This window comes from Hordeum vulgare, chromosome 5H (assembly GCF_904849725.1).
Source record: "Hordeum vulgare subsp. vulgare chromosome 5H, MorexV3_pseudomolecules_assembly, whole genome shotgun sequence".
Lineage (NCBI taxonomy): Eukaryota > Viridiplantae > Streptophyta > Magnoliopsida > Poales > Poaceae > Hordeum > Hordeum vulgare.
In genome coordinates this window covers 518,137,864-518,149,571 of record NC_058522.1, presented here as the reverse complement: position 1 = coordinate 518,149,571, position 11,708 = coordinate 518,137,864, and the positions used below count along the sequence as shown (strand labels likewise).

At 49.5% G+C, this 11,708-nt stretch overlaps 1 protein-coding gene and 1 long non-coding RNA gene across 3 annotated transcripts; both read right to left on the bottom strand.

Moving 5' to 3' along the window:
• Positions 1 to 7,720: 7,720 nt before the first annotated feature.
• On the bottom strand, positions 7,721 to 9,654 carry LOC123398102. 2 transcript variants are annotated; one of them, XR_006610077.1, is made up of 5 exons: positions 9,344 to 9,654; positions 8,958 to 9,260; positions 8,803 to 8,839; positions 8,427 to 8,708; positions 7,721 to 8,307 (listed from the first exon to the last, which is right to left on the bottom strand). It is a non-coding gene; the product is annotated as an uncharacterized LOC123398102 (long non-coding RNA). The 2 variants fall into 2 exon arrangements; XR_006610076.1 differs by having other exon boundaries at positions 8,803 to 9,260; positions 9,344 to 9,653.
• Positions 9,655 to 10,803: 1,149 nt separating this feature from the next.
• Positions 10,804 to 11,194, bottom strand: LOC123399961 (probable histone H2AXb). Its single transcript, XM_045094351.1, has one exon. The coding sequence runs from the start codon at positions 11,192 to 11,194 to the stop codon at positions 10,871 to 10,873; it is 324 nt and encodes a 107-aa protein (XP_044950286.1). The 3' UTR covers positions 10,804 to 10,870.
• Between the last annotated feature and the right edge of the window lie 514 nt (positions 11,195 to 11,708).

Genomic DNA, 11,708 nt, shown 5'->3' with positions numbered 1-11,708 from the left:
GACAAAATTGTTCAATAGGGTCGCCCCCTCCTTCTTTGGTAACAACGTTATATGAACCATTGGTTTAAGATCACATGGACCCTCCTTGGGCCGGACTCGTAGCATGGCAGGTTCCGTTACCCGCGGAATTCCCTGGCCTATTTGCGAGGTGCTCAGACCCGATGCTCTTGGTCGTCTCGGCAACCCCCAATGGCAAATGGAACATCACTCTTTGTTACATATCATGCCCTATGGCATACCCCTACTATTCCGTGGACCACTCCTTTGTGGAAAGCGTTTCTTCCTTTGAATACAAAGAATTTTTTGGTGGTGGCTTTTGCAAGATCGCCTCCCCTCAAAGACAGAGGTGGCCAAGCGACATGGGTCTGGCTAGGGTCTATGCCTCCTTTGTAGCGTCCCTCAATCCAGGACTCACATATTCTTCACCTTCCATGCTACCCATTTCATACTGATCTTTGTTGCGACTTGCAAGGCATTGCGGTGCGGCCTGATTCGCACGCTCCGGTCCCGTGTGAGATTTTGAAAGCTCAGGCCAACCATACTGGTAGAGCATACACCTCTTTTGGTTACTGTGTGTAGGGATGAACTACACCCTGAGAATGACAGGTAACAAGTTGGTTATTAAGCAGGTCTTGTTTTTGTGTGCCTCTGCCTATGTGCTTAAATTTCTGTCCTGCTTGAAAAACTAAAGCCCTCTCTTTCGGCAGTGGGACAGGGAACAACTATGTGGCATGATTGATGATCTCATTGTGTAGGCCGATGAATCGCTTCGCCTCCTAGCCATTGGTTTTTCAACTCTCGGGAGCCTTTTATCGCATTTTGTTTTTTCAGTTTGGACATGTTTACGGTGTTGCCCCAGTAGATCTATTATTTTCGTTCCTGGGCTTGGACTTCATGGATGGACGTGGTAGTTTGCTTTATATATAAAATGATATGAAAGCATGTTTCAGGATTTAACATCACAATTGGCACAATGAAGGGGGGCGGGTGATTAGAACATGGTCCATATTTTCCTTTTCATGTCATGAACGAACAAATATTTTGCTTCTTGTTCGTGGCATTGGTCTCAATTTTAATACACCCATGCTAATTTGTTTCCACACCAACTTTCTTACACCTGCATTAGTTGAGAGCTCGAACAAACAAGTCATCTTGGAAGAAACTGTTTTTCAAGTTTCTAAATAATTACTACATACAACCACCATAAATTTGGCTGTTGTACAGAGCTTGACACTTTGCGCCAGCTACAAAATGTGAATTCCATGAGGCACACTTCCAGTGCAGGAGGATAGTAGTGTTATGTTCCACAACTTATTTGTTCCTTAGTGTGTGTCCCACAAAAAAATGTATAGTCGAAAATACAGGCGGACATGTATGCACCCTTGAAATTTTGCTCCAGGGGCTTGCCTCCTCTACAAATTGCACGCATTATATGTGGTGCTCTAGAACGGCAAACATTATTCATGTCCCCGGAACCGGGCGTCAACAAGGTGTAGAAAGAGAAACTATGGGCTTAGGAGGTGTCAGTAACGTGGACACAATTTCCCTTCATTTGCCTGATCGAGAGTCAGCTAGTCATAGTACTGTCTGTCGATCTGAAGCTGTCTCCATGATGGGGAGACAAATATGGAAGATCAAAGCTCGTGCAGAGTTTGCCAGCAATGCGAGTGGTGGACAGAGGGAGATGGGGAGGGTGACGATGGAGATGCCAATCAGATTGAACATAGGGAAAAGTAGCTCAGGGTTTACGCTGCATCCCTTCCTGTAATGTACCATCCGCCTCCGCTTGCTTTCCTTTGTAGGGAAATAAGCCACGGCAAGCCCAGGACTCGGCGTACGTGTGTGTGGGCAATGTCCGACTAGTGCATGAGTAATGTCTGACTAGTGTATGGGCATAGTCTGACTAATGTCCGGGTCATGTGGCTGTGGCCGCTTAGTGCGTGCGTGCGTGCGTGGATGTGTTGATTAGCAGGCGCGATCGGCGCGGAGGGGTGACCGTGGAGCGCTGGACTCAGTCGTGCGGCGTGGGCGTGCGCGCCGGCCGCGCGAGCTGGGGAGCCTGGAGTGTGCGAATCGTGAAGGACTCGCAGGAACTCCCGACCCCTCCTGTGTATCAGCGTGAGCGTGGGTTTGAGTTCGTGCTCGAGGAACAAGGCGTTCGTGCGCCGGAACCACCTTCTCTCGTGTCTCCCTCCTTCTCTTTTCTTCCTGTGATCGTTCGAGCTACACAAAGAGAGAGCGCTTCGTTGAGAGGGAAAGCTAGGCTAGGCACCAACAATTGGCATCAGAGCCTTCGGTTCGGGAGCTCGCCGGCGGCAATGGCGATCGTGCCACATGGCGGAGGCGCGGGCGGATCGGTGTCGATGGCGATGCCGATGCTCACGTCGGACAACTACACGGTGTGGGCCATCAAGGCGCAGCCGATCCTCGACGTCCACCCCGTGTGGGAGGCGGTGGCGCCGGGCGACGTGGCGGTGAATGCCAGGAAGGACAAGGCGGCGCGCGCAATGCTCCTGGGAGCGCTGCCGGAGGACGTGCTGCTGCAGGTGGCGACGAAGCTCACCGCCAAGGAGGTATGGGACTCCTTGAAGGTGAGGTTCGTCGGCGCCGATCGTGTCCGTGCGGCAAGGTTGGCGACACTGCGCGGGGACTTCGACCGCCTGAAGATGGCGGACGGGGAGGCGCTGGACGCGTATGCCGGGAGGCTGGCAGGGATGAGGGCGCGGTTCTCGAGCCTAGGGGAGACGCTAGACGACGAGGCGCTCGTGAAGAAGCTGCTGGACACCGTCCCGGATCGACTGTTCCCCGTCGTCGCCGGCATCGAGCAGTTCTGCGACACGGCGACCATGGCGTTCGATGAGGCACTCGGGCGGCTGCGTGCGTTTGAAGAGCGGGTTCAGCGTCGTGGACAAGACGGCGGCGAGCGTGGCGGCGAAGAGCTGCTGCTGACGGCGGCGCAGTGGGCAGCACGGGAGCGTCGACACGAGTGCTCGGGATGACGACGATGATGGCAAAAGCGTGGCGTCGAGCAGCCGCAGGAACCGGCGCGGACGCTGCTATAAGTGCGGCGAGCGCGGCCACTTCAAGAGGGACTACCCCCAGCTGCGGAGGGAGCCGGCAGCGGAGCGCGCGCTGTTAGCGGACGTCGGCATCGAGGACGGTGGCCTGCTCTAGGCTGTGGCTTAGGGGGTGAACTGTAGGGAAATAAGCCACGGCAAGCCCAGGACTCGGCGTACGTGTGTGTGGGCAATGTCCGACTAGTGCATGGGCAATGTCTGACTAGTGTATGGGCATAGTCTGACTAATGTCCGGGTCATGTGGTTGTGGCCGCTTAGTGCGTGCGTGTGTTGGTTAGCAGGCGCGATCGGCGCGGAGGGGTGACCGTGGAGCGCTGGACTCAGTCGTGCGAGCGTGTGCGTGCGCGCCGGGCGCACGAGCTGGGGAGCATGGAGCGTGCGGATCGTGGAGGACTCGCAGCGCGTCTGTGCGCGCTTATAAGAGCTCCCGACCCCTCCTGTGTATCAGCGTGAGCGTGGGTTCGAGTTCGTGCTCGAGGAACAAGGCGTTCGTGCGCCGGAACCACCTTCTCTCGTGTCTCCCTCCTTCTCTTTTCTTCCTGTGATCGTTCGAGCGAGAGTACAGAGAGAGAGAGAGCGCTTCGTTGAGAGGGAAAGCTAGGCTAGACACCAACATCCTTTGCTTAGAAAATTAGTGAGGGAACCGAGGGTGACCTGGAACCATATGTTATTTTTGGCCACTGTTTCCTACAAAACCTACATGATGGTAGTAACAAGCACATTAAGTTTCCATATTCAGTTAGAATTCCTGATGTATAGATAGTTTATCCATCTGCCTGCACAGATACTCACTCATACAGCATGGCGGCACAGGCTAGAGGCACCATAGATATGTGTGGCGGGCCATCTATATACTTCACCTGCCAATGCTAAATTTTGGAAAATTTGAAAAAATTCGAGGAAGGTTGCTGAAATATTGCTGTGGCGTGCAAGGATTTGGCCAGCAACCAAGATGTCGCCTGCTACTGCAGCTTTTATCACGCGGACAAATTTATAAGAGTTTACGAGTAACATATACTCCCTCCGTCCCATAAAACCTGTCGTGGGCCTTATTCAATGTCGTTTTTATAAAAAAGTACCTTGGCCGTTTAAATCCTTTGCAATTAGGCCCTTCTCCTTCCTCACGCGACGCCGTCGCCAGCCGTCGCCAGCCACCGCGAGCCGCCATCGTGAGGCACCGTCAGGTTCGCCGACACCACCAACTACGCCACCGCCGCCCTCCCGCGCCGCTGCGAAAGAGGCAACCGCCGTCGCCCAACCACCGCCGCCCACCGCCGCCCGCCGCCTCCCACAGCTGGACCACCTCCTCCCCGAGCTTACCAGAAACTCTACGTCGCCAAGAGCTACACCATCCTCGAGCTATGCTGGCTGGGAAGTCGTGAATCGACGGAATCGGCCTTGTCTCCTTCCACCCCATCCGCCGCTTTCCCACACCAGATCGACGGCGTCCGTCCTCCCATGTCTTCCCCGAGCCGTTCAAAAGAATCAAGGTGATCTTCCGGTCTTCCAGACCACCTTCCCCCTCTCAATCGCTTGATAATTCGCCTAGTCGTCGTAGTCCGCCGCTCGCTGCTGGTGCTGGTGGTGGGGCTGGTGTTGCTGTTGCTCGCCGGTGGTGCTAGTGCTGCTGTTGCTCGCCGGTGGGGCTAGTGTTGCTGTTGCTGCTTGGAGGGGCTGCTGCTGTTGTTGCCATCGTCAGTGGGGATGTTGCTGCTGTTGCTCGTTGGTTCAGTTATCTGAATTTCTATAATGTTGCTGCTTGGAGGGGCTGCTGCTGCTGTTGCTCGTCAATGGGGCTGCTGCTGCTGTTGCCTAAGTTTTCTGAATTTTGCAATGTTGGTTCAGTTATCTGAATTTTTCATCAAGCAAACACAATTCAAAGTTCACTATAACTACAAGAAACAGAATCCTGTAGCATATCTGAATCACTATAACTAGTTGTAATTTGTATGGGGCAGCAACACAGCATATGCTATCTGAATATCAGTGTCCTAATTTTCAGTCATCGTTTTAACTGATCTCAGTGAAGATGGTTGACCGCAAGCCTCTCTCAAGATAGACTACTACAGAACCTGCTATGTTGCCTCTCATTACCATTGGCATGTTATATGGACTAATAATACGTGTGGCACCCCTGTAGCTTAAGTAAAACATCATACACACTGTCATCATACACTGGACAGAGAAATCTAAGGTAAGGGGCAGCAAAAAAAGAAGAAGCACTACGACAGACCCCTTGCTGCTGCTGGACAAACCCTTGTATGGACTACCTGCTACCGACACGTTAAAACGCAGCAACAAACCCCTTAATGCTGCTGCAACAAATCCAATGTCCCCTGTATGGACAGTGAGGCACATTAAGCTTGGAGCAGCAACAAATCCAGTGCTTTACTGTCATCTGCATTTAAATGAAGTAGTCCTGGCTTTAAAAAATGTATTATCATCACTAAGATCATCTATACCTTTTGTGTTGACAGCAATGATGAGTTGTTGATTTGTTATTGCTCTTGAGCCTTATATACTCTTTTTCCTGTGTACTCTTGTTATTATTATATGCTGACAATTCATCTTTTGTATACTCTTGTTATGAGTATAGATAGAGCAACTATGGATTTGAACTTGCTGGCTGAAGAGGAGGACGAAGCTCAACACGATGATCCTATTGATTTGAACTTGCTGGCTGAAGAGGAGGACGAAGCTCGACACGATGATCCCATTGATTTGAACTTGCTGGCTGAAGAGGAGAACGAAGCTCAACATGGTGATCTCATTGATTTGAACTTGCTGGCTGAAGAGGAGGACGAAGCTCAACATGGTGATCCCATTGATTTGAACTTGATGGATGAAGATGAACAAGATCAACAAGATGCAGACAAGGAAGAAGCCCAAGTTGCAGACGAGGAAGAAGCTCAAGTTGTTCAAGAGGAAGAAGCTCAAGTTGTTCAAGAGGAAGAACCTCAACACGGTGATGCACAACGTAATTCAAAAAAGAAGGACTTGTCAAACAAGGAGAGATTTGGTATTTACTTTGCTTTGAGAGTAATCGTGCTCAGAGATGGAGATGTTCACCTATATGACAAGGTGCTCATTGCTACTATGTTGGATGTTCACCTGCGAACAGTTCAAAGAATATGGACCAACGCGAAAAGACAACTTGACTCAGGCCAAGAAGTTGATGTTTCCAACAAGAAGAAAGGGAACAGTGATAGGAAGAGGAAACAACTAGATCTGTCGAGAACAGCTACAATCCCGCTAAACAGAAGAAGAACGATCCGATCTCTTGCAAAGTGGTTAGGTGTTCCCCGCTCGACGTTACACAACAGGTTTCAGTTGAAAGAGCTGAATCGCATCACGAACACCATCAAGCCTTTCCTCAAGCCAGCGAACAAGATCGCTAGGCTCGAGTTCTGCATATCCATGATGGATCTGAAATGGATCTCAACTCCTTGGCCTAGTTTCAAGTCGATGAACAACATGGTGCATATTGATGAAAAGTGGTATGACATGACGAGAGTAAAAAATAGTTACTATGTGGTGCCTGGAGAGCTTGAACATGAGCGCACCGTGCCGAACACTAATAGCATTGGGAAGGTCATGTTCTTGACCGCAGTGGGAAAGCCCCGATACAGTGATGAAGGGGAGATGACATTCGATGGAAAGATCGGTACTTGGGCGTTTGTTGTTGAGACAGAGGCACAACGAACCAGTCAAAACAGAGATAGAGGAACGATGGAGCTGAAATCATTGAAAGTAACAAGACCTGTATGCCGAGATTATCTGATCAACAAAGTCATCCCGGCTATCCAAGACAAGTGGCCTGACGATGATGATGGAACAACAATATTTATTCAACAGGACAATGCAAGGCCGCATGTCCCCCCTAACGATCCAGAGTTTAGAGAAGTTGTGGAACAGACAGATCTAGACATTCGCTTACTTCAACAACCACCAAACAGCCCCGAGTTTAATGTTTTATACCTCTGCTTCCATTGTTCTCTCCAATCCCTTACCGACTGCAGAGCACCTATGAATATCCGAGAACTGGTACAGGGTGTAGAAGAGGAGTTTCAGAACTATGATGCTCATAAGCTGTTCAAAAGCTTCATCACACTCCAAGCAGTCATGGTTGAAGTCATGAAAGATCAAGGAGGGAATAGCTACAAGATGCCGCATTTGCACAAAGATCGTTTACAAAATGGAGGGGAGGAAATAATCGGTGTATATTGCAGTGCCGAGCTAATTGCTGATACGAAGGCCATCATAGAACAAGGGGTATAGACTAAGAAAAAGAGAAATGAAAGAGAATTTGTTTCATGTGTCATGTTTATGTTTTGTGTATGTCATGTGTATGTTTGTCAAGATTGGAGTGTGTCATTTGTTCAATGAGAAAATATGTGAAAAGGAAAGGTTTATTTAAATTATTTCGATTTATTTGAATTTATTTGAATTATTTGAATTTATTTGGATTATTTGGATTTATTTGAATTATTTGGATTTATTTGAATTATTTGGATTAATTTGAATTATTTGGATTAATTTGAATTGTTTGAATTATTTGGATTTATTTGAATTATCTGGATTTATTTGAATTATCTGGATTTATTTGAATTATCTGATGAGAAGATGTAAAGACAAAAGTCCAGTTGAGAGAAACAATATCATTATACCATAAGTGCATTACAAAGAGTCATTACACCATACCAGGCCCAGAATTCTTGCACCTAAATCTAGGACTATCTACAAGATGCTACAAATTGTACCTAAGTCTGTCAATATGTCAAATTGACAGCTCTTGCTTGGTGACATCTCCTGACTCCACAAACACTATGCCTACATTGTTCAACATTCCATGGTGTTGATCATTGACATCAGGTGTGTCATCTGCTCTTTGTTTTGTTGCTGATTCCCTCCTTCATCTCCACCTAAATCTCCTTGGGGAGCTTGCACGTGAAGGGGTGGTCTCTACCATTGTTTCTGCCCCCCTCCACCTATTGTTGCTGGGGAAAGGCCCATTCATCAGCACCTACATCATTCATGGAACAAATTGTGTCTTTCATGGAACATCATTCATGCTACAAATCCAGATAAATCCAGATAAACCCATGTTTCAGAATTCCCTGCGCTTAAATCTTGTAAGTTGCAATGCATTAGTTATCAAGATCCATTGATAAAAAATCCTGGTTTGATATGAGATTGAGAAGAGTCCTCCGGTAGGGGGCAATGGAACAATCTGAGATGAACCATTGCACAGAGTGGTCAGTACATTTGTCAAACAAGCACAGAGCTGAAAGATTTGGATTCATACCCAAACCAATATTTGGATTGAAAGAGCTGAAGTAACAGACTTACATGCAAATTCTGCAGAAGGTTCGACCACAGGTATAAACATGGGAGAATGACATAAACCAGACTCCAAACAAGACTGATTTGACTTTGCTTGGGAGCCCCATATGATTCTACTAGCTTCGTCTCCGCTCGCACTGACTCTGGAAAACAGTTAACTGAACAAAATGCTCATCTCCACGTAGTAGGAGGTGACCGACCCTCCAGACTTGGGCCACTTCTTGCTGGTTGCTGGGGTCTTGCCTGCCTTCTTGGCTGGGTGTGCATGGACAGCCCCCTTCCTGTCACCTGCAAACAAAGGGCATCAACATATAATCGGTTGGTTACATTCATTGCAAGGCTGACTGATATCACACAATGCAAGCAAGGAAGCAGCTCTCACCTATCTTCTGGCCTGACGGTGTTCCACTTTTATACTCCTGTTCACTCACAGTCACACAATTTGCACAGAATTCATACAAACAATTGACTGAATGGCACTCTCACCGAACGAGGCATTATCAAACACAATCATAACTAAGCACAGAACCAACTCACCTGCATCTATCTCTCTGAATCACATTTGCCCGATGTCCTGAGAACCAATTCCTGCATCTATCTTTGCCAATTGGGGGAGGGGTCACAGCCGCCGTGACTTCTAAAATCACCAAAGACTTCACAGCAATTCCACCATTTTGCAACCACCAAAGACTTCCAAAATCCCACAGAACTAATTCCTGCATCTATCTTTGCCTTCGGTTCCTGCACCACAGCAGCCGTCTCGGTATCCCTGACCACCACCTCCTCGGCCTTCGTCTTCGTCTCTGTCTCCGGTTGATTTAGACCGGATCAGGGGTGGATCTGAGAGGGAGAGCGGATGGGTGAGGAAGAGAGGATGGGGGTGAGGAAGAGAGGATGGAATTTGAAAGAGTGGAGGGACTTACCGGAGCCTCGCCGGAGCCAGAGCCGGAGTATGCACGGGGCAGTGCCGCCACCGGAGCTGGCAAATCGCGAGCTTTGAAGAAAAGGAGACTCCTTCCATCTTGAGCTCCTGATGAGGAAGATGAGAAGAGGCGAGACGAGCGGGAGAAGGCGGCCGGCTGTCAGTGGGGCGATAGAGACGGTGGCGACGCGGTGGTACGAGGAGCTGCGCGGCGGCGATGCGTCGTGGAGCTTGGAGGCGGCGCGGCGCGGCGGCACGACGAGATGCGCAGCGCGGACGGGTGGAGGAAGATGGAGGGGGAGCGCGGGTTCGGTCGGGCAAACGTGAAGGGTGTTTTTAGAAAAATGCCTCGGTGACAGGTTTTATCGAACGGAGGGAGTATATACTAATTTTTGCACTGTTGTACACATAACAGTGGCCGAGAACCCCTTTTTTCGTCGCTGCTACTTTTCGAAAACTGCAGTGGCGGGCTCCTAATTGTGTCTGCCACTAAATTAATCCCACTCATAGGCTTTCCAATCCGAGAGCTCATTTAAAATTATAAATGGCCTGTCATCTGTGAGAGTGACCTTCGTACTGATTTCGGCGTACATAGCACCAGATGACACAACTTTTTTATTTTAACCGCCATGGTGCCATAGTGGCCCTACATGGATATATCCCATTCATTGGTATGAGGAGGGCCTTTATAAATCATGGACTGGACTCAGTAGTCAGCATTCGATTTGGCCCCGGACGATTAATTAGCGTAGCTGCATGCATACGACCAATAACCTCTCTGATGCTACGTGTTGAATTATTCAGTGTACTTACGTAGCGTCATGTATACAGTAGTAGGATTTAGAGGCCATGGGAATGTAGACGCGCGGGGTAACAAAATAGTCCAAACAGAGTGCACTGGAGAATTGCTGCATAACTACGCCACACAAATAAATGGGTGAAGAACAAAACCAGCGACGGAGCGGGCCTGCAGCATTGAATTAGAGCAACTCTAGCAGATCCCGCATCCCGCCGGCCTGCAAAACGCGTCGCAAAACAGCTTTTGCTGGCTGGCTCGGGCTGACACAGATGTAGATCCCCCAAACGGATCCGTAAAAAATATAGATGTTGAAGTCCGTTCTTCAGTAAACAGAGTGTCCATTCTTCAGTAAACAATCTGTATAGATGTTGAAGTTTGTACCTGGGTGCAACTTAAAGAACAAAAATGTACGTGTAACAATCTTGGCTCTCGTGGTCCTTGGATGGAATCCATCAACGAGAGGGATTTCGCACCGTAGGGGCAAAAGAATCAAGCTGCTGAACATATGCGAAACATTCATCCTTGCAGCAGGAACTTCTGCACCATTCATTCGTCAGATTAGAACAACACTAGTATTTCTGTTTCATTAAGATTAACATTCACAGATCATAGGCAACGACAAGTACCAAAAGGAACTAGATTGCATTCCATCACGCATTCACAAGGCTTGATGAATTACTGTCAGAGCAAGAAAAAATAAACAGTTTCATTCAGGTTGCCATGGAGAAATCAGAGGCAGAAAACATGAACCAGATTGCAAGCATTCCATTCAATCCAGATACACCCTCGATACATGAACCAACGAGAACTAATCTTCTTGTTGTTGTCGCGCGCCGCGTTGCCGGCCAGCTCCAGGGCCTCGGCGGCGAGGTACTCGAGGACGGCGCAGAGGTAGACGGGGGCGCCTGCGCCCACACGCTGGACGTACCGGCCGACCTTGAGGTGCCGGGCGACGCGGCCCACCGGGAACTGCACGCCCGCCTTCACCGACCGCGACACCGACTTGCTCCCCTTCGGCTTGCCCCTCCCGCCGTCGGCTGCCACTGTGGCCATGTTCGGATGGGATGCTGCTGCTGTGGTCGCCGGAGAGTTGGCTCGGCACGGGAGGGTGTGGGGCGGCCCCGGGGCGGGATTCCGCCTGCAGATATGGCCGGAATCGCCGGCGGCGGGCGGGCGGAAGCAAGGGCGGGCGGCGGCGGAAGGAGGGAGAAAAGAGCACGGGCTGAAATGTCCCTCCCGCCAACATCTTCTCTGTGATGCACGGCACCGTAGCTGCGAGGGGGAAACCCGCATTTTCCAGGTTTGGGGTAGGGAATTTGCCGTGCCCCCAAAAAATTTTGCGGGCCGGGGCGGGATGTGGAGTATGGTCCGAAAGGCTTTCCGGCCCGTACCCGCGTTTTGACGGTTATTTTACGGGTCGGGGGCAGATGCGGGGGTCTGCTAGAGTTGCTCTTATTACCAGATTCGTTGAATATCTAGAGTTGCTCTTGATGAATTATTCAGTGTACTTACGTAGCTAGGATTTAGAGGCCATGGGAATGTAGACGCGTGGGGCAACAAAATAATC